The following is a 23,078-nucleotide window of genomic DNA, read 5'->3' as shown; positions in this document are numbered from 1 at the left end:
TGCATAAGAGTATATAGTTAAAACACTTTGCTCCAGCACTACCTTTGTACAGACACAGGGTTGTAAATAATCAGTAAAACTTGGGGCACCTGTAGGGATTGTTAACATTAACTTTTCAGTTAATCTGAGCTGAATAATCTCAAACCTCCTAAACACTCTGATTTTAGTTGCTGCAGATAATTTACTCACTCTGAAGTCATTAAATATTACAAAATATAAGTAAATATAAAGAAATGTTGATGGGTTGGGGTTTGTTTTTGTTGTTTTTTTTTGGGGGGGGGGGGTTGCCAGTAATGAATGAATGTTTTATGCAAGGTGAGATGTAACAAATTTAGCTGGATTTGGATTCACAAGGCGAAGTGTTATATACACATTTCCTCCTCTAGCCTTGCTGTAAAGTTGACTCCATGCGAATCCTATCCTCCTTAGGTCGGTGGAGGAGAGCTTCAACATGTCGGATGAAAGCGGCGGTCCAAGTCTGGGTGTGATTCGGAAGAAGAAGATAGCCATAGGTGTCATCTTCACGCTGTCCCCCAATGCTGAGGAAAACAGCCGCTTCCAAGATTTCTTCTTCTCTCACTTTCCACTCTTTGAAAGCCACATGAACAAACTAAAGAGTGCAATTGAGCAGGTAAGTTAAAGGGATGGAATTTCATTTGAGGCCAACTTTTTATTGCAGTTTTAAGTTCCTATCCACCTCCCTGAATGATGATGTAGAGATAAGTTTTCCTGCAAAATCTAATGCATTAACAATGACATGAATGGAACAAAACATACAAACCAGCACTGTTTGCTGCTGTAATGAGCAGAGCTGCTGTCAGATTGACCGGTCAATAGTCATGCCTTTTTATATCTGCGGTTCTGTTTACTGGTGTCTGTTGTTGGCACTGTAAGAGCTCTGGTAGATTTCCAGTGTTAGCCAGTCTTCTCCTTTACAAGTTCTTTAGTTTGACAGCTTTGTTGCCAAATATCTAAAAGTGCATGCGTGTTGTGTCGCTCTCAAGGCCATGAAGATGAGTCGGCGGTCAGCTGATGCCAGCCAGAGGGCTCTGGCTTACAGCCGAATGGTGGAGGGACTCAACGAATTCAGGTTGGACAACATATTCTATTTACTCACTTAAATATATAAGTGATCTTACAGAGTGTAGTTTCTCTCACTTTTTTAATTACAAGCTTTTGTTTTGAACACTTCTTAAAACAAAGCTGGGTTTTTTTTAGGAAGTGTTTATCCATGCAATAAGGGATGTTACATAACAGGGCAGAACTTAAGCATAAACCCTAGTAATAACTTTGAGTGACAAAAACAATGTATACAAGTGCTCATAGCTTTCTTAAAACAAAATGGTTGCATTGACACTGTAGGCTCTTTCTGTTAACCAAAGTCAGCTGTTTAATCAGTTTCAGTCATTTAATATACATTAATATACAATGTATTTGGGAAACTGATGATTTTTTTTCAACTTCTACTAGAGCTGGGCGATAGAACGATAACGATATGTATCGCGATATAACTTTTACTCGATAGAGAAATTAAGCTATCGCGATAGACCTCGCCGCTCTTGTCCTCTTAAAAAAAAAAAAAAAAAAAGGTCAGCCGATCCAAATTCAGTAGCGCAGAGCTGAACCAATCACAGCCGCAGCGTCACGTCGCGTGACTTGCTACGTACAGCACAAGTGCCAAGCCGCACGTGTGTTTGTTTGGGAAGCAGCCAGCGGGTAATGGAGCCAGCGCATAATGGAGGAAATGAGTGTGCCGACTAGAAAAATCAACCGAGCGTGACCGAAGAGAAAACCGATGATGGTTCCAATGCCGGAGAGATTGTCGAACGGAAGAGCCATAGAAGTTCCGTAGTTTGAAGGTATTTCGGCTATTTCAAGTCTGACAAAAAACAGAGTAGCGTGCACTGTAAATTGTGCCGAAAGCAAGTCTGGAAATACAATAAACTGGTGCATGCGTCACACTGTGCGCCGCGTTATTGTTTCGGTGAAATGAATTTCTACAATACTGTTACTGTTACTTCTACTCTCTGCAGTGTTTAAATGCTTACATATACACACAGTTACTGTCCCTCCACACATACGACTCGGTTCTGCTTCTATGCCGCAGCTTTGTTAACTTTTTCCCACCGAGGCTTCTAGACTTCTGATTGGCCAACATTTCTGCACGGTTAGGAATCTAGCGCCACCTGCTGCTTTGGCATGTTCATAGCAGCGTTTTCCTTCATTTCTGCCTTTACGTGTGAACGGGATTATTTTTTTAAAACGAAAAGGGAAAATCTCCGTTTTCAAAAATACCCGTGTACGTGTGGACGTAGCCTCAGTCTCTGACTGGAAGCGCTAATTCATCATTCGGCTTTTGTCAGACTAAAGTAACTGTTAAAACTGTTTGAAAAGCTCAGCTATACAACAAGGAGAGATTGAGAATTTCCTTTTAGTTCTCAGTTTATTTGATATTGACAAAAGTTAGTCAGTTTTGTCTGTTCTTCTGTAAAACAAACTAAGATTTATTTTTAGAATTAATATTTTGTTTCTAAGTGGAATTGACAATTTAGTCTGTTTCATTTGTTCTATTTTGAAACTTAAACGCTTTAGCGGCTGCCTTTTGTGTAGTTTGCAATATTTGCCTTTATTTATCTGAAAAAGTCTCATGTTCCTTAAGTACATCTACCCTGTTGAACTTATTATGGGAAATAAATATTTAAAAACAAGCTGCTGATTATTTCACATTTTACTTGTGAGCAACGGCACATTTAAATCTTACAAATATAGTTATTTGGCTCATATCGTGATAGATATCGTTATCGCCTGAAATGAAAAAAACATATCGTGATATGAAAAAATCTCATATCGCCCAGCTCTAACTTCTACAAAATAAAACTGGATGCAAAAGGATGCTCTGAATCTTGCATCCATCTACACATCATGGGACTTGGCCCATCTTATTTAAACATATTTAAATCATTTTATTTTGGAGGCTGCAAACTGCAGAGCCACTGACCCAGCTCCACTTCGAGGTTCAGCCCTACATGAATACTGACAGAGGAGATCTGGACTTGGTCAAACTTACTGGCATTGAGCACCACTTATTTTGTTTTCTGTTATTGAGGCCATGTAGGCATGATAGGCTGCAGGAAAGTAGCTGTGAAGGAATGGAAAAAGAGGGGTAATATATTCCTCTGTTTAGGAGACAAGGAACTGCTGCGTTGATGAAGGAAGGTACTCTATAAAAGAGGCAGTCATTGTTATATATTCTGCAGAGACTCAACATTTACAAGGAATCAGATGACACAGATTTATATCAAAATAGTTTATCAGACTTTTTTTTTTTTTTTTTTTTTTTTAATCCAAAGCTGCTGTTGGCAAAGTCACGATGCTTTTGCAAAGTGGGTCACCAAGTACTGGTATCCATTTTTATGCTGGTGCCGACATTTGGTCAGCTTTAATTACCTGAGAAGTATTTTATATGTGTCTTTCATTCCAAGCTTGGTTTGTTAAGCTAGTGGGTTACTAGGGTCCTCTTTCAACATCAAGCAGGCAGAGAATGTGAGTGTGAGACCTGGGGTTTACCAGCTAGGGTGGCTTGCGTTGAAAATACATGTGACATTTAATATTTACTGGCTGCAACAGCGAGTGTCATAGTTTTACCTTGTGAGTCTTTGTTTATGCAATCTCCTTGGAAAAAAAAAAAGTTCTGGGAGCAACAAATGTAGCGGGAAATGGGTTAAAGGTCATTTGTAAACTGAAATCTGCATTTATTTGCATATAAATGCACATTTGCTGTTTTGGCCTTGACCAAATCAAAGTTGTTACTTTGTTACTGCAGCGCACACAGGAGGCCTTTGCTTTGGTGCTTTGACTAATTTTAGGCAGGCTTATTTGATCACGGTTTTAGAAGCTACATCTCAAATTATGCATCACTGCATACTTTGTTGAGAATTATTTCTTTAGACCTTTTAGAAACATCGGTTCCAAGAAGGATTCTGTCTTTATTTGTGATGACATGAGTTATGAAATCATAAATTTGTGATGATTGGCCTGTAGGATTGTTCGGTATGTCTGTCTGTGTGTGGGTGAGACATGCTTGCCATTATTGTGTGACTCGTAAAATGTTCGACTTATATAATGTGCGTGCGTGTGCCCACCTGCTTGTCTCTGCCACCACTTTCACTCTCCACATACACACTGGCACGCAGTTCCCTGTTTGACGTCCCACTCATTGCTGCAGTCACACGCCTGCTGACAGCCGGCCTCAGCAACCCAAGTCTCCTGAGTGTCAGCCCTATCTATCTCAGACAACTGGTCATGAGCACCAGAATAGTAAATAATATGCAAGTGCCAGGAGGAGGAATGCTGATCCCCTGGACTCACTAAATAGCTGCAAAACCACCTTCAGATATAGACTAAATATAACAGTAGTCACTTTTGCCATTAAGTGGTTTTGACTTAATGGAACATTGCAAGACGTAACTGGACGAAATGCCTTTCTGTGACGCTGACGTGGCTTCAGCATAGCTGGAGGGTGGGCACGCGCACACACCCTGCATGTTGGCAAAGATAAGGTTAGTAGAAGCATCTGGACATAAATGTCACAGCAGACTATATTGGGGTTATGCCAGAATTTGCGGGTTAAGTTCGAACAGGATTTCTGTGCAAAGCAAAACACCTAACACACCGGAGTCTTAATTCTCATTCGGGCACACATACAGTGAAGTTGGGAAGGTTTTTTTTAGACACTGAAATTGAGTGTCAAACATAAAGCCGTATGTCCCTGAAACTTTCTAAACAAAAAATACATAAATAAGTAAGAAGTCCCTTGAAGCACTTGGGTAAAACTCCCCCAGAAACTGAAATTTAAAGTCTGTAGGTTGGTTCCATAGATGATATTGACAAAGTGAGCTGACATGACAGTAAAAGGGCAATCAGTGCTCTTAAAGTCTACCCTGCCTCCATTCTAGTTTAGCCTTAAGCATCTGAATAATGGTGGCAAAGAGTTTTCCCTGTTTGTATAAAGGTTACTCCCACAACCAAAAATCTTATTATTGGATTTATAACATGTTAGTCTCTATAAACAGCTTAACTAACAGTATTTATGATGCCTCTTAAAGTCAACTTATGAAACCAACTTAATGAGGGCAAATGCTTGGACTGTCACTCACCATAGTGAGGTAATTTATATCTGGGTCCTCAGCCCGACACAACAGTTTAATTCCACATCACAGCCGTGCACTTTTAATGTTCACCTAAACAGCTGATGCGTGGAGGCTGAAGCTAGATTTCCCCACTCATCTAGTGCCGGCTTGACCTCAGACCTCTTTCCAGTGGCAGGCTTTCAGTAATGTACACCAGACACCGGGAACAAGTGGGGCTTAGGAGAGGCCGCAGGAAAAAGTCAACCCGTTTATAATACAGGAGTGAATAAAGTATTATTAGTTCATTTGATGCCACAGTCAAATGATGGATGATCTTTGCTGCCCTGCAAACAAGAAGACATAATGAGATCTGGAGATGTGTGTCTGATTTATTCCAAGTTCATTCTGCTTCACCGATTGATCGTTGATCTTCTTGCTATTATCACACATTTTATCTGTCAGACTGTTACCTAACGCTGTGATGTTCTAGTTTAGTACGATTTGTTTCTGCGCTAGTACACTGATAAAGACTCGTTATGTTGGTTCAGTTAGTGACAAAACAAGACTGCCAGCAGTTAAAATGAAATCTATAACACTAAAGGATCATCTAAAGCAACACTTAGCTCTTTTTGTTTTGTTTATAACATCTTTCTATTTTAACATTAGGAACTCTTGAAACTTAGTTTTGTAGACATGGATTAAGCTGGGAGGTCTTCACTGAGTTTTTCTTTTAGTTGAGGATTAGTCAAAATCCACATGTAGGAAAGTGGCTGTTTGTCACTCTGAGCTTGGGTTTAGGGATGGATTTATTAAAAATCTTACTTAAAAATAGATCTGCGTGGCAGTGCTGTTAAATTCACCTAGAAACAGTGAGGCGCTAAGTTGTTTTCTTTGGAAAATTACGCAATCCTAAAATAGCTTGATCACCAGAATACTTGACCTGAAGTGAATGTCACTTCCACTGTGTGACACCTGTGTTTTCTCACAGCCTGCGTCACTCCTGTCACCGGGTTCATGATAGGTCAGAGAGGTTGTGAGTTTACTGCAGAATTAACCGTGTTTACAGCTGTCCCGAAGCTTCCAGTAAGACTAAATCAAGAAATCAGGGCGGGGTTTTATTGCTTATCAGTAGAACCTACAACCCTTGTGACAGATCAGCCGAGCTGATGGCAGATGGTTAAATCCATTTCAGTTTCCTTGACTATGCTGCTGTTTTAGCTGAAGATTGCAATTGTATTATAGATTCAGGTAATTTGTTTGCAGCAGAACTAAAGTAAGCAGAAAACTTTCTACAGAGCACCTCATCACCTGATAGAAACTGACAGCACTTTTTGTTTTCTTATCTACTGAAAACTGCTCTTTTAATATGGGGGGAAATGGATTTGCTATTTCAAACCCTAAAGCAATGATCTGCAGTCCATATTTTAACCATGACTAAAAATTCCTGATTTTCCACATTCCTACGTCTGCAGAGATTCCCTTCTGCCTCTGTGTCAAAGCTTGGCCTCTGGCCGAGACATGCTCACCAATTCACCCCACGCTCCATGGAAACTCCTGTCCTTCTCAATGGACAAATGCCCCAGCCGAGCCACATACAGATGCAGATACACCCACACACTGTACAGACCAAGAGACAAAGTTGGGTGTGTGTGAGGAGGAGAGAGAGGGTGCACGCAAGGTCGTCAGACTGTTACAAACACAGATACAGCAAGGGTCTCCTATGGCCTCAGTGTAGACAGCGAAGCTCTGTGAACTGAGATCTCTTTTGTTTACCCCAAGAGACAATAACGTCCCTGTTTTCTCTCTGTCTGTTTTCTCTCTTTCTCCTTGTTCCCTTTCATTTGGACTGTCCATGGCCTCCCCCTCTTTCATCGCTCCCTCCCTCGCTGTACCTCATCTCCAGGATGACCATCTGTGACCTCTACACCATGCCCCGAGTGGCCGAACCCGTCTGGTTGACTATGATGTCTGGAGCATCAGAGAAGAACCAGCTCTGCGGTCAATTCATGAGGGAGCTTTCTCTGCTGATGGAGCAGGCCTCCAAGAACCAGTTGAGTGTCTCCCTATTCTTCCACCTACTTCACTATTAGTCAAGGAATTTCTATAGATGGCACACAGATTTAGTGAGTCCATGATGTTGTGTCCTAGACTAAGACAAAGATGCGAGGTGCACAAAATATATATACATGTCGCATCTTTCTTTTCTTAGCAACAGAAATGGGGAACATGCAGATTTCCACACACACTTAACTATTCATTCTCTCTCCCTCATACTCCTTTGTTATGTTTAATTGCACACACAGACACTGACACCCTCTTTGCATCTATTTGTCCGTTTTAAAAAGTGCTGTGAATGAGAAGATCCCTGCCAGTCTCTAATTGCTTATTGTTGCTATTACAAAGCCATGTCAAACCACTGCTAATTGTGCACGTATGAATTGGTTGCAGCGCTTTTATTGAACATAGCACCCATATTCAGCAGAGTTAATTAAAGCATCATTCACTGCACTGAACTGAGGTGTTGCATAATGTTTAGTAAGGTGGTAAAAATGCCTTAAAATGTTTTATCAGATCTTAATTAGAGTAACACCACAGTGGAAGTGTTCACACAGTTGAAAATATTAAAACTGTGCTTGAGAGTTTTTGTTTTTTTAATTGTAACTTTTTCTGTATTTTTTTTAATTAATTTGTCATTTTATCTTCTATAAGCTCCATATCAAAATCTACAACTTCACTGATTTTGTTGAAAACCAAACTATATTTTACTTTTTCGTATATTTTTTACATTCAGTCATTTATACAAATTAGACCAATGAGAGAACATAGATAAAGGCAGATTATCATTACTGTACTACATGAGCCATGGATTTTAAGACATTTGGGACTTTTCTCGTGTTCTCTAATTTCCAGCATGCTCACTGAACTTAAATAGACAGTTTTTTCCCCCCTAAGTAACCAGTTTCTGTATCAGCATCACCACTTAGCTGAAGTCAGTGTTTCCACCACTACTGCAACTACCTCTAAGTGCTGTTGACTCTTGAGTGAAGCGTCATGTTTCCCTGGGAACCAGTGCTTTTACTGTATCACATCACATCTTTTATGAGGCCATCTCATCAGTGCTCCCATGACTGATGGTTCTGATAATTCCAGCAGTCCCGGCACGCGATTGAACTCTGCTAACATGACAGAGTTGAGTCATGAGACAGGAAGGGAAGTAGACACTTGTGGTCAGAACTGAGAAGTGAATCATGCTCATGGAGTGTGTGTGTGTATGGGTGTTTCGCTTAATGTGTACAGCTGCGTATGTTTCAAACTAAGGATTTGTGTTTGTGGTGTCCAGTTCAACAAGAAAGAAATGAGAGAGAGAGAGAGAGAGAGCCCATAGCATGGCAGCATGGTGGTTAGCGCTATTGCCTCACAACAAGAAGGTTAAATGTGTTGAGTTTAAATGTTCTCCTAGTGTCTGCGTGGGTTCTCTCTGGGTAGTCTGGCTTCTTCCCACAGTCCAAAAACACGCAGTAGGATTAGGTTAAGTAGGACATCTAAATTGCCCGTAGATGTGCATTTGAGTGTGAATGATTTTGTCTCTTTGTGTTACCCTGCCTCCCGCCCTATGGAAACTGCCCCCACAACCCTGAATTGGATAAGTGGAAGAAAATGGATGAATCGTGATCATGCACTGATTCCCTCTTGATTTATTCCCCCCCCCCTTAGATTCCTTCCCGCATTATTGACAGCGATTCTGACCAATCATCTGGCTTGGGTGCCCACCGTCATGCCAAATGGGCAGCCTCCAATCAAGATCTTCCTTGAAAAGCACTCCTCCCAGAGCGTCGACATGCTGGCAAAGACGCATCCCTACAATCCTCTCTGGGCACAGCTAGGTGAGACGGTCAAAGACAAACACACAGGCAGAGAGACCGAGATGTGCCTTTGCTTGTTGTTAAAGCACCTGGGTGGAGTGAAAGTAAAACGTAACACCTGTGTTTGCTCTTTATTTTCACTGGAACATTGTTGCCATTGTTAATCATTACAACTTGAAGACAAGTTATGACTAGACTATGTTCGCTACCTGCAGCTTTAAATCTGAGTAAGCTAGATGTCTGTGCATCATCCTAAGAGGTGTAATGCAGACATTGTCTTTTAAGTCCTCTCAGAAGCAGCGGTCATTCCAGTCCACATTGCATGTGTAATATAAATACTGTTTAAAATTGTAATAACTTGAAGTGAAAACTGGGTACACTGTTAAACTCTCCCTGATTCATGTGAAAAGCACTGCGTTGTTTTACAGAAGTTGAACTAATTGAAGTACTGAGATTTATTAGTAGTTGGCTATTATGTAAAATCCTATAATAAATTTTAAAGGGAAGTCTTAATGAGTCCTCATTTTTACTCATGTGACATGGAATGTAATTAGAAAGTGAGTTAACACTGACACCTAGTGTTAACAGCTGAGAGCTGCAAACAGTCATATGTAAAGAGAAGCGTGAAAGAGATACACACCAACAATACTGTACTTGGTTATGGGTGTTTAAGTAAACAATAAAGAAGAAAATATGATATTTTTTACTCTCCAATAAAACTTGTATTCAAAATATACATTTCCTGTCTGAGATTAGGGAAACAACGTAAAATTATAAAGCCAAGAAAATATGGAATTAATTAACATATTTGTAAAAATGACTGTTCTTTTATCTTTTTGTAGGGGACCTGTATGGGGCTATTGGCTCCCCAGTTCGGCTGTCAAAGACTGTAGTAGTTGGCCGCAGACAGGAGCTTGTCCAGAGACTCCTTTATGTCCTTACCTACTTCATTCGCTGTTCTGAGCTGCTGGAGACGCACATGCTGGACAGTGCTGAGGACGAGGCCATTGTCATGCCCGGCTCCCTTATAACTACCTCCCTTAGAAAGGGCGAGGTGGAGGAGTCTGATTATGTCTTGGTTACCGTCCACAAACCCAGCGGAGACTACCTATCCCAAGGGGCCCACAGTCAGCAGACTGAGACAGAAGACAGCATCTACCCTTCAGACAACAGCCTGCAGAGCAGCACATTCACAGACAATGAAGTGGAGCACAGTGCTGGAGAGCCACCCAACGAGGAAGAGGAGGAGGATGAGGATGAGGAAGACAGCAGCGAGAGCCAGGGATCGAGGAGCAGTGTGCTTCAGGCAGGACACGGCCAGGGCACAATTCCCATTAACAGGATTGCAGAGGTGGCAGAAGCTAAGGATGTGTGCAAGGAGTCTAGCAGCCGACTGTTCACAGAGGCTCGAGTGGAGACAGTGCTGCACGTCGGCTTGGCTTCCACCAGGGAGCAGGTCTGTGTGCTGGATACAGAGACCAAGGGTGACCTGAAACCTATTGATCCATCCATCCCCACAACCCTTGGATCAGATCCATCCTTACCTGTTCCCACAGAAGTAAAAAACTGTGGGTTAGATGCTTTAATTAATGCAGCATCTGGAAACCAGACCACTAAAGTGCTCCCTGCTCGGCCGTTGGGGATGCATTTGGAGAAGAAGCCTCCAGATAAGAACCTGATTGCTGGAGTATCAGTGATACCGGGAAACTCTGTGATAGGGCCCATGGCTTTGACTCTGCCAGAAGACGAAGAGCCAACAACAAAAGTGACTTTTCTCATTGGAGACTCCTTGTCTCCTGAATCAGACACAGAGAGCCGCGGAAGGAAGGTGGAGGAGGACTACAAGAAACACATGCTGCAGCTGCAGCAGCCATCACAGCATCAACGAGGACAGCATTATCAGCAGCAACCGCAGCAGCTGCAGATGGGAGCCGAGCTAAAGACCAGCTGCACCAGAATGTCAGAGGACCAAACCAAACAGACCAAGGCAGTTTCCACCCTGCAGCGGGTACCGAGCAAGATCTCCCAGTGGGACCTGAACTGTAGGGATGATTTTGATGATTATTTCAACCCTGGGGAAACTAGGACTATAGATAATGTTGCCAAACAACATGAAGCCAGTAGGAACAAGGACTCGGTGGACTTTTCAGCGGCTTCTCGGTATCATGAACTAGGGGATCTTGGCTTTCACAGCAAGGCCAGGGTGCAGGGTTTGGGCCTTTGTTTAGGTCCAGGTAGTGGAGAGATGCAGTCATGCAGGAAGGGAGAGAGGTTGTTGGATATGGAGAGGAGGTGCAGGTGTGAATCTACAGACTCTTCTGACATCTGCGTCTGCAGGGGCTGTCCTGCTGAGCAGGACAAAGATCTTGTGTTATCAGTCCCCGTTCCCCAGGATGCAAGGAGTAACAGCAAAGAGGACCAAAAGCACAAATCAGCGCCCATCAACGACTGGGAAATACCACGCAATGAGAGCTCAGACAGTGCGCTGGGAGACAGTGAGAGTGAAGAGACTGAGGACTGGCAGGAGGAAGTTCTGGTGCCTTTTCCCGGGTGAGTAGAACTTGCTCAAAAACGTGTTTTTGTTTTCAGCAATAGCTGATTAGTTGTTGAGGAATAAAAACTAAAACTATCCACAAAATGTGAGATAAAATAAACAAATTTCTCATGTCATGTTTCATCGACAGGTCAAAGCTGGTGGAGAACTACTCTAAGCCAAGCATTGCTAATTTTGGCCGGTCTCTCTTTGGAGGCTACTGCCCCACCTATGTGCCAGACTTTGTACTGCATGGGATGCCCAGTGACGAGAAGCTACGGCAGAACCTCATGACTGAATTAACCCATGCAGTTCAGGTAAAGACTGGAAGGACTTACTCTTTAAGGAGCCACACGTTTTCCCTGCATAAACAAAAAGCTCAATGGTGGTGTCATACCCAAAAAGGAGGCTTTGCAGCATCAGGGAGTGGGCAGCCTGAGATCATGCCAGTAGTTAAACTTGAACTCTACTTTTCAGCTGGAAAATGATTCTAAGCACACAATTAAATCCAGCAGGAAGTCACTAAGAAATTAAGAAAAAAATGGAGTTGACTTATGCATGTTTGAGAAGTAATAAAATAGAAGACTGGGTCACGTTATGGATATTCGTGCTTTTTGTGCTTTCTATGTGTATTTCATTGGTTTAAATGGCCATCCTTATCCTCCTGTAGCATCCAGTATTGGATGAGCCCATAGCCGAGGCCGTCTGCATTATAGCAGACACAGACAAGTGGACAGTGCAGGTGGCGAGCAGTCAGAGACGAGCCACCGATGTCAGCAAGCTGGGGAAGGAGGTCCTGGTGTCCAACCTGGTGTCCAGCTTATTGCAGTCTACTAACCAGCTTTACAAACTCAACGTGTCCCCCAACTTTGTACGCTAAGTCTTCATCTTTCTGCTTTAGAGTCAAGATCATGTTGACCCCTAATAATTTGTGTGTATACAGTAAATAGCACTTATATTATTGCTTATAAGTCATGCTCCATGTGTTGTTCCTCTCCTCTTCAGTGTATAATGCACCTTGAGGACCGTCTGCAGGAGATCTACTTTAAGAGCAAGATGCTTGCTGAGTATTTGAAGGGCCAGACCAGAGTCCACGTGAAAGAACTGGGCATGGTTTTAGGGTAAGCCCTTTACCTTTTTTCTTATTCCGACTTTGAAATGTTAAAGTTTGTCTGTGTAAAGGTTCATCTGCACCCATTTCAGCCAGTTGTTTTCATCATTACAGCTAGTGACTTGGATACTCCAATCTTAAAAAAAAAAAAAAAAAAATACAGGTCTTGAATAAATTTCCCAGGTGAACAACAGTGTAAACCTTTAATCTAACTTTTATTTATTATTTTATTTGGTATCTTTGCAGAATCGAGTCCAGCGACCTCCCCTTGCTAGCTGCCGTGGCCAGCACTCACTCCCCCTATGTTGCCCAGATCTTACTATGAAACAGTACTGGCACTGAGGTCTCCAACAGTTCGCTTCCTGGGGAGGTCGGTCAGAGCTGTGCGGTGCCACCCGGCCCCAGAAACGGGCCGTCCACGCTCTGCTGCTGACTCTCTACATGGTTTCCTGACCCGCGTGTCTGTGTGGCACAGGTCTTTATGGACCACAGCCAGAGCTGACGCTTAAACTCATTGCTGCTATTTCAGAGCAATGATGACGTTGAACCACAGGGTGGAGTTGGAGACCACAGACCCAGAGATGGAGCGAGGCACTGCGGATGAATGGAAACATCCCTGAGATGACCTTCTCCTGTCGTTGTTTGAATGTTTTTAAATAGGACTCTTTCATTTTAGGACACAAAAGCCAAAGACTTTAATTTTATTTTTCAGCTGAAAATGAAAATCTAAGGGTGTCTATAGTGTAATAACAATGGATTTGTTTCTTCATCTGCTTTCTCCCCCCCTGTACAATCTTAAACCTGGTCATACGAAGTGATGAATAACATGTTTAAATGAAGCAGGCGGATGATTTTAAACTTTCCTTTGAGGTAAATATCACTTGGAAGAGAACTTTATCAATCTCATGCCAATTAAGTCTTTTTGTTTATCGTCAGGACTTTGTTTACAGGCCAAATTTCCCTGAGTTAGATCAAAAGATTTTGCTTTTTGTCAAACTGCAGTGCCCACCTGACTTTTTGTTTTGTTTTTGCAAACTTGTTTTGAAATGGCAAATTAAGTGGCTATGACATTCTTATCACAGGTACAGCACTACCTCAGATCTTCGTATGGGCATGTGGCTAACCATGTACAGCCGCCCCATAGAAAACCCTGAGGTACTTTCTAAGCTATTTTAATCATAGGAATGTCAACTGTGCAGACTCTATGCTGTGTTCTCATAAAATTTTTAAAAAAAGGGAAAGGCTGTGTAATTCCTTAAGATGATTGATTCACACAAAAAAGGAAGAAACTTATTTTTGCGTCAGAATGTGATTAAATGGGGTCCCTTTATACTGTGGAAAAGCTAAACCATGCATTATCTACATCTATTTTACAACCAAAAAAGAAAAAATGCTGAAATATTTTCACACTTTTATAGCTTTGCGACCTTTATACGATGTTTACGGCGTTGATGTTTGCTGCAATGAGAGGAATAGAGGAACACAGTAGGCCTTATAGTGGATATGTATATGTCAGCTGACACTATTCTCAAGCTTGTTTCTATTACAGTTAGACTCACAAAATACAAAACTATAGTAGGACACGTTTTCCTTTTGTTTTCTTGGCATTGACAGATTTTGGTTGTTATGCAGTACAAGCAGGGTGCGATTTGTTGAGAGTAAAAATGCAGGCTTAGATTTTGTGGAATCTGGGACACTCTTTCTTCCTTTTTTTTTTTTTTTTTTTTTATAAAATAAATAAATCTTGAATTGATGGGAAAATGTTAACATGTTCACAAACTGCCCGAATCAGAGAGAGCTTCACATATTTTCTAACTATAGCGTACTTTTTATCCAGCACCTTGGAGGCAGTGGGACAATTTTTGAACTTCTGCAAATCTCTAAGATGAAAATATTGTTTGAGCTTGTTAATGGAAGCGCAGTCTAACTGCATTCTCTGAAAGCAGCACTCTAACCCTGGGAATTCCACAGTGTTTGTGTGTGTGTGTTTGTTCAGCCCAAATCGCACCCTGGGTATAACCCAAGTCTTAACGGAAAAGTGGCATAAATGTATCGCAGGCTTCTGGAGAGCTCGTTTTTGCTGTTATAATTGATATATACAAATATGCTTGTTACTGTATTTGAAGATACTCCGCTATATCAGCCTACTTTTTTTTTTTTTTTTTTTTTTTTTGTACAAACCAGCCATTATGTTTAAAGGGTATGGATTTATATCTCCTTTTCCCTCTTTGTATATGGATAAATTATTTAGTTGCCTGTGTTTAAGTGTAACGGTTTGTGTAAACTGTACATATTCAAGTTTATTTCCATGTATTTGTACAGAATGTCTTTTAAAAAATTGTCTCCTCGAATTTATTCTTTTCCCAATTTTATGGGAACGTTGTGCAATAAAGATGCTGATGATGAAAATTTCCGTGCCTCTCTGGGAAAGTTTTTCTGTCTCCGAATTTAACGGACAGTTAGTTGACATGACCCCGTGTTTTTGGTTGGTTTACAAGACATTACAAAGTGGCTTTCTGTCAAACCACAAGCCTTTGAGTCACTGGCGCAGCTCCAGCTTTACGTTTCATCACATCCTTATATTGTGGTTTCTTCTCTCATTCCCCACAAACACTACATAATAAACTATTCCATGACTGCATAATTATGTGTAAACTGGTTTTAGCTTTTAAGGAAAGCCGTCTTTCATTTTCTCTTTCTTATCATATGAGCAATACAAATTATGCGTCATTTTTTTGGGGGTTGGGTTTTTTGGGTCTGTTTGTCTTACACAGACAGTGGATCTAAATCAGGGCAGACTCTACAACAACAGCACTTTTGTTAAGTTTGGCTGTCAGCAGTCACCATCTGGCTTACACGTTGTACCCACCTTTGAATTTCCCACCCTGAAGCTGTCTGCCACTCCACCCAGCCCTCTCAGTGCACGAGGTTAAATGAACAGAGCACGTACGCACACACTGCAGTTATGCAATAAATGAAGGAGTGTCCTGACTCAAAGCAAATACACTGGTGGAAGCTATGTTTCCCCACAGTAGCAACACTGCTGCCTTATGTGAATGGTAATTTATTAACACAGGGTAACAAGAATCAGTAGAAGTCGAGGCATGTGCACATTAAAGGAGTGGTTTATTGGATCTAACTCGGCTCTGCAGCTCATTCTCTAAGGGCACGGGTTTAATTATGAAATCTAAGGACAAAAGGAGCTGAAGAAAACTGATTTTTGCCACCTGGAAAAGTCAATAAGTCATAATTGTGAGGTAGGAATCCATAATTATAACACACCAACTCCAAATTCTGAGAAACATCATCTAACTATAATATACTTTGCAATGCCATTTGTATTCTTCAGGTGGCAAAAATCGACTTCAATATAATCCCTGGAGTCAGGTGTTGCGTTCACACGCGTTAGGGTAATCTCAATATTCCGCAAGCAGAGCAAAACTCTGGTTGCACTTTGCCTTCACATGTGTCCAAAGGCAGAGGGAGGATCTATGCTGCGTTTAAGTACTGCTTTCATAATTCCTACACTGAAACACAGCCTGACCCTTCCCTTCTGCTGCACTGCTTTCAGCTTTTATCTGCATTTTCATTTATGACTGTGGTTGTTTGGAAAAGTCCCTGTGGTATAACAATTTGCATGTCTTTCTTGTAAATAGCGTATGGTAATGTATTGACAGACAATACAGGTATGTATGGATAGTGGATAGATGATGTTATTCGAAGTTTCCATACACTCACGGGCCTAAATGCCATATTTTGGGTTTTTTAATTATTTCTTTGAACTGTTCTTTTCTCATGATAGAAATATTTTACACTGACTTAAAATAAAAAGGTTTTAAACATTTTAGGGTTTTTTCAAATCCACACATGGTTAAAGTACACATACACCCCAGCTAATATTTGGTTAAATACCCCTTAGCAATTTGCACCTTGATCAGACATGTTTAGTAGCTTACAGCAAACGTCTGGTTATAGCTCTTAGGATAACTGGAAGAGGTAATTTAAATTGGGTGGTTGCCTTGTATTTTTAATAGGGTTGAGGTTGTGACTTTGGGGAGGCCATTCGGGTCAGTTTTTTCCATGTTTCAGGTAACTGCTGATTTGAGGTGAAGATAAAGAATTTGGAGATTGACCTCCTCCATTATTCCACAAGCTTTGTGCAATGTAGGACCAGTAGGACTAGCAGCAAATCAACCGCAAATCATGATGCTACCACCACCACGCTTGATAGCTGGTAGTGTGCTTAGGCTGGAAAGTCTCCAAACATGCCTCTTGTCGCTGTGGTCAGAGAGCTCAATTTTTGCTTGTCCGATTATAAAACCCTTCTCCAGAAGACATTTGGCTTGTCAACGTGGGCAGCAGCTAGGGGTGCAACGATACTCGTATCGATATTGAACCGTTCGATACAGTGCTTTCGGTTCGGTACGCATATGTATCGAACAATACAACATTTGTAATTTATTTTATCAACTTTCCTTCTGACGATGCTGTCTGTGTTGAGCGCTCAGTAAATCTGCGTTCGACTACTCAGCCTAGGCTGCACTGTCGAGCGCAGATCCACTGAGCGCTCAACACAGACAGCATCATCAGAAGGAAGAGCGCAGGGCAAGCTAGCGAGACAGAAGTTAAGCTCTCCTTGCAACATGGCAAATTGAACCTTCCCCACCCTCATTCAGATGTGGCGTTTGGAATTATTTTGGTTTTCATGTGACGTATGACCCTGAAGGTAAGCGTGTCATGGACTAAAGTAAAACAGTATGTTGGATGTGCCACGCAATGCTCAATTACATGGGTGGGAACTAGTGTGTTAGCGAGCAGTTAGCTCGTTAACGTGTTAGCCGTCTAGCCCCACGCAGGGGTAGCTCGATAACGGAGCACTAGTGGGAACACAACGAATATGACTGCACATTTACGCCGACATCATCCTAGTGCAAAGACAAGTGGAAGCAGACAAAAACAACAAGCATGCATGTTACAAACTTTACCCGAGTCATTTAGACAGCCGTTAGCACATGATTCTCCTTATGGGGACCTGATATGTTTAATATTGTGGCGAGCTCAGACAAGGAGGAGAGGGAGGTGTCGTTTGGTCTTGCTTACCGTGAGCTAGCCAGGGAGCACAGCCGTTTATTGACATCTGCAGAAGAACACTGCCGCTAGCTAACTCCTCAGCGCGGCAACCGCACAGCAACAACAACACACAGAGCGCCCTCTGACCCCGGAAGGACACACCGTCGCAGCGAGAAGGCGTCACCCGTCACTATGGCAACATAAACAAAACATAACTGTACAAACAGAACCCTGAACAGCCCTGACCCGCTACATAGCCCCCGCCTAAGGGGTCAGTCGTCCCCGACGACCCCATTGCCCCACACAAAGTCCTGCAAATGTCCAGGTGCCTTCTTTTGGCGCACCGGCCGGTCACGACCGGCGGGGGAAAAGTCACTCGGGTCAGAACATGGGGTGCCACCATCATCCCACTTCTGACACTAATGTGGCGAGCTCAGACAACGAGGAGACGGAGGTGTTGTTTGGTCTTGCTTCCCGTGAGCTAGCCAGGGAGCACAGCCGTTTATTGACATCTGCAGAAGAACACTGCCGCTAGCTAACTGCTCAGCGCGGCAACCGCACAGCAACAACAACAACAACACACAGGGCGCCCTCTGACCCCGGAAGGACACACCGTCGCAGCAAGAGGGCGTCACCCGTCACTATGGCAACATAAACAAAACATAACTGTACAAACAGAACCCCGAACAGCCCTGACCCGCTACAATATGCTGCTGAGAATATAGCCCAGAAGAAGCGTGTAGTATAGCTTTTATTTTGGAAAGAGCCATTTCTCTGTAATAAACTCTCTTTTCCAAAGATGAGTGACTCCTCAATCAGATACAGGTGTTACCGCGCCAGATCCGCGGCCCCGAACCGTAGTAAGGAAACCTCTGGCAGTTACTTGAAGGTTCCGTAACTGACTCGTAGCCGGCAACAGCTTACTATACAAGTCAACTCCGCTAGCAAAAAGATCGAAGGAGGCGTAGGAAACTGCTTCACTGAACTTTATTTCTTCTCTAAGGCACGAACACAGCGTACAGTGGGCTGAAACAGTTTACTCACAGCGAGCATCGCCGACACAACTCTGGCTGTCGAGGGAGTTATTATATTCCTTTTATTTATTTTCTTTCCGTCTCTTCTGTAGCTAACCGTTACTTTTTCCCCTTCTCCGCTCTCTCTCTTCACACACACACACACACCAGGCAGTCCCGCTACACACATCCCGAATACATTTCCCATCAGGCTTCATCCTTAAAGGGCCATGCCTGTAACACAGGGCTTGCAAAATCGGGCTAGCGATTTTTCCAGTCGGGCTACCAAAATCTATCTCTGCCCTGCCCGTCGGGCTATTGTAGGAAGGAAAAATATATGTCAATGCTTTTGCATTCTTTCGGAAATGTAGCTGGGTAATTATGTCATTGGCATCGGTGAGCCACTGTCAATATGTGACATATTGAAATCGCGTTTGAATTTGCGCTTGTTTTTTGCTTTCACTTTGCAAATATCCAGGTGCCTTCTTTTGGCGCACCGCCGGTCACGACAGGCGGGGGAAAAGTCACTCGGGTCAGAACATGGGGTGCCACCATCATCCCACTTCTGACACCAATGTGGCGAGCTCAGACAAGGAGGAGAGGGAGGTGTCGTTTGGTCTTGCTTACCGTGAGCTAGCCAGGGAGCACAGCCGTTTATTGACATCTGCAGAAGAACACTGCCGCTAGCTAACTCCTCAGCGCGGCAACCGCACAGCAACAACACACAGAGCGCCCTCTGACCCCGGAAGGACACACCGTTGCAGCGAGAAGGCTCACCCGTCACTATGGCAACATAAACAAAACATAACTGTACAAACAGAACCCCGAACAGCCCTGACCCGCTACAATATGCTGCTGAGAATATAGCCCAGAAGAAGCGTATAGTATAGCTTTTATTTTGGAAAGAGCCATTTCTCTGTAATAAACTCTCTTTTCCAAAGATGAGTGATTCCTCAATCAGATATATTTATTTTTTTAATTATTTTTGTTTCAGCAACATTAAATTTAAAAACTGTACTTTTGAGTTAAAATATATATTTATAATTTTAATAAATGACAAATTAAAAAGGCATGAACATTTTTTTTGTATCGAAAAAATATCGAACCGTGACACCAAAGTACCGAACCGAACCGTGAATTTTGTGTATCGTTGCACCCCTAGCAGCAGCACATTTCAGTTGAGCTTGAACAAACTGATTTTGGAGCAGGGGCTTGTCTTGTTTCTTTATCAACACCCTCTCAGTTCATGGTGATGTAAAACTTGCTTCACTGTGGACACTGCTGGTGATGCTGGTGTTCCAGCCATTTCTAATTCAGGTCATGCTTGTGTCTGAATAGTTTTATTTAAATAGTTGTTTAAATGGTTGATCTTGAAATCTGTAGTTGTTTAGAAACAACTGGCAAACAACTGTAGCTCTAAGAGACCTTGACAACTTATGTAAATCTACAATTCTCTTACTTATATGATCGCTAATCTCTCTGAATTTCTCCTTGTTCTGAGTATTGGTGTTGTGTCAAACCTGCTGTACAGTCACTTCAGCCTGGGGGAAAACAAAAACAGTTAACAGATATCATTAAACGTCCACGACGAATGTGTGTAAACCTATGAGCACAACTGTAGCTACCACTTGTGGCGCACACGTGTAGCTACTATCACGATGAAATGTAATTTTCGACAGAACGTAAACGCAGCACCCCGCTCGGGCAGACAGATGTCGTCAACTCTCCACCGTCGGATTCGCGGGAGGAGGGATCTAAATCTGAACTCCTGGATCTAAATGACGCTGACTACCGAAGTGGATATTTCCTTTACCAAAGATGTACAGAAATCAAGGCAGCAGGTCCAACAGACGTAACTTTCTGTCACACTTTGGCGGTGCCTGCTCTCTCTCAGACGCACAGTAACGAGGAGCTACTTGAGAGTGAAGTTTTTCCCCCCCTTTCTCTTCTCCTGGAGAAGAAGGAGTTCTCGGTCGGTCCGTTTGGAGTAAACTCCATCCATGCTCGGCTTGGCGAGGACAAGATCCACGGGGATTTGGTCATCCCGGGTCGACTAAGAGCAGCTAGGAGACGTGAAGTGAGAGTCAGACGGAGTAAAAAGTCCTACTGTGGATTTGAGCCGAAGTTATGAAAATGACCGGCGCTATGGAAACTTCCTTTAAGCAGGCTTTGAAGAAGCCGCCCTCGCTGCGGACGGCGGAGGTAAACAAAACCAGCGTTTCTTTAATTAGCATTGCCTCGCTAATGTTTGCTAAAATCAAACGTTTGCGCCTCTTGGTGTTTGGAGTTTGACTTGATTGAGCCAACAGTGGCTTGCTTGTGGTATAACGATCTAATTGAGACTTTTCAGTGAAGTCACATGCTCGTTAGTGGAAAGTGTACATGACTTAAATAACAGTCTGTAATATAGAAAGGGGGGGAAATAGATATTTAGCTAGTTTTTAGATTAGCAGACTTTAGTGTCAGAGTTTCTGATGGTTCTGGAGTGGTTCATTGAGAAGGTTGCCTTTTTTTTTTTTTTTTTTTTTAATTAAAATTTTTTTCCCCCACATCCTGTCTTACAAAACAAACCCTAACCTCGCAGCTTCCCATCAGATGGCTAAATCCATAAGCCTGGGAGTGAGTTTGTGCAAACCTCATCCCGATCGAGGCCAGTTAAGTTTAATAGCTGCTGCTCCTTTCTCATCCCTCCTCTGCCTCCTCCCTGTGTGAAGCTATGGAAACACAGCTGGCTTGTCATTGCTTTAGTTACACTCTCTGCCCCCCACCCACCCAAAACAACTCAGAGAGTACAGCCCCTCCGTTTTCAGTTTCTGGTGATAGTTTTGAAGTTGTAGGCACATAAAATCAGACTCCAGAATATTGTGTTTTCTTCTTTTGGAAAGGCTCCTCTTTCAGGGGCGCCACCAAGAGGGGGGCAAAGGGGGGCACTGGTCACGCCCAGAATTTGCTGCCACCCCTGACAAGGCAGTCCTATGTTGGTAATAATTTTAATAAAGGTGAGAGGAAGAGAGAGGAAGACACCCTATGTTGAGATGAAACATTAACTTGTTATTTAAAACCGACTATTATGAATTTCAAACTCTAATTTGGTTTTCATATGTAGCCATTTTCAGTGTTATCAACTTTAATTGCGGGAAATTAACTAGGCATATAATTCTTTTCTTTCTCTCGTTTTCCACATTTTTAAAGAATCTATATTAGACAACAGCATAATAAAACTGGAAATTCTGTTTTTGGTGTGCCCCCATACGGCCACCCCAATGAAAAAATTCTGGAGGTGCCCCTGCTCTTTTTTTAAAGGCTCCAATTTCCTGTTTGCTTGTGGGGTGTATGGAAGGTAGAAAGCCTCTTTCACACCGTCATAGAGAGCTTTTGTGCAGACTTGAACAAACCAAAACAACCTTGTTTAGTCTATAAATATGACACAGTGATGGCAACGAAGTGGGTCTGTGATTATTTGTGTGTGATACTTACAAAGTAACTCTTTTTTTGACTTTACTGATCATATTTGTACATGGGTGAGTTGCTGTGTGTTTATTTCTTACTTAATTACTTTTTGGTATAATTAAGAAGCTGTAAATTTAGAGAATACAGTTAGGTCCAAAATGTAGACCCTTGTTTGCATTTCAAATCTTTGCTGGGCTGGATTTGGCCTCAGGGCATTATGTGTGACACCCCTGGTCTAAAACTCTCACAAGTAGCCATGGAGTAGTCTACAGCTGAGCCAGTTGGTCATGATTAAGTGTACAGACTGACGCTAAAGGATGTAGGTAGTGTCATATCATCCATCCAACTATCTATCATCCATTTTCTTCAGCTTATCCAGTTTAGGGTCTGGATCCTTTTGCAGCTGCTGTAATGTGAAAGGGCATGGTACACCCTGGACAGGACGCCAGTCTATCACAGAGCTTTTCAAATCTTTTTCAAATTTCAAATCCTCCGTTAATCTAACCCAGTGCATGTTTTTGGACTGTTGGAGGAAGCCAAAGTACCCGGAGAGAACATACAAAGTTCACACAGGAAGATCACAGCTGGTCGGTTGATTCGAACCCAAGATCTTCTTGCTTTGAGGCAGAAAAAAAACCTTCCAAATAACAAACAGCCTAAAAACAGACTCGCTATATTTGAGGTGCGACAGACGCAATAACCAGATTCAAGAAGTACACGAAATCTTCTCAAATCTGTGTCAGAATCCTCACACAATCTCAGGACCTTAACGCGTGTTTCGCTCCAGTGACAACAACCAAATCTTGACCTTAGCTGCTGGCTTGACTTCACTCTGTTGCAGATCAGCGTCAGATCTCTTCTTCTGCTTATGTTTTACCCATCTCATTGTGTTGTACTACATCACTAATA

General features: G+C 42.4%; 2 protein-coding genes across 5 annotated transcripts in view; both read left to right on the top strand.

The window, feature by feature from the left end:
* fnip1 (folliculin interacting protein 1) overlaps window positions 1-14,378 on the top strand; it is a 39,033-nt gene extending 24,655 nt beyond the window's left edge. For both annotated transcript variants that reach the window (XM_082548881.1, XM_082548882.1), the window contains 9 exons: window positions 430-631; window positions 1,005-1,090; window positions 7,033-7,179; window positions 8,844-9,013; window positions 9,835-11,542; window positions 11,677-11,842; window positions 12,196-12,396; window positions 12,531-12,646; window positions 12,883-14,378. In XM_082548881.1, coding sequence (XP_082405007.1) covers window positions 430-631; window positions 1,005-1,090; window positions 7,033-7,179; window positions 8,844-9,013; window positions 9,835-11,542; window positions 11,677-11,842; window positions 12,196-12,396; window positions 12,531-12,646; window positions 12,883-12,961 — 2,875 coding nt within the window. In that variant the 3' untranslated portion in view covers window positions 12,962-14,378. The remainder of the gene's footprint in view (window positions 1-429; window positions 632-1,004; window positions 1,091-7,032; window positions 7,180-8,843; window positions 9,014-9,834; window positions 11,543-11,676; window positions 11,843-12,195; window positions 12,397-12,530; window positions 12,647-12,882) is intronic.
* A 745-nt stretch (window positions 14,379-15,123) lies between these two features.
* The window catches only part of rapgef6 (Rap guanine nucleotide exchange factor (GEF) 6), a 145,040-nt gene continuing 137,085 nt past the window's right edge, over window positions 15,124-23,078 (top strand). For 2 of the 3 annotated variants that reach the window (XM_082548878.1, XM_082548877.1), the window contains exon 1: window positions 20,407-20,921. In XM_082548878.1, coding sequence (XP_082405004.1) covers window positions 20,847-20,921 — 75 coding nt within the window. In that variant the 5' untranslated portion in view covers window positions 20,407-20,846. Of the gene's footprint in view, window positions 15,894-20,406; window positions 20,922-23,078 lie in introns of those variants that run through there. The other variant, XM_082548880.1, reaches the window with a different exon arrangement.

Source organism: Aulonocara stuartgranti (genome assembly GCF_965226115.1).
Source record: "Aulonocara stuartgranti genome assembly, chromosome: 10".
In the NCBI taxonomy this organism is placed as follows: Eukaryota; Metazoa; Chordata; class Actinopteri; order Cichliformes; family Cichlidae; genus Aulonocara; species Aulonocara stuartgranti.
The sequence above is the reverse complement of the archived record's forward strand: the minus strand, read 5'-3'. Positions and strand labels throughout refer to the sequence as shown.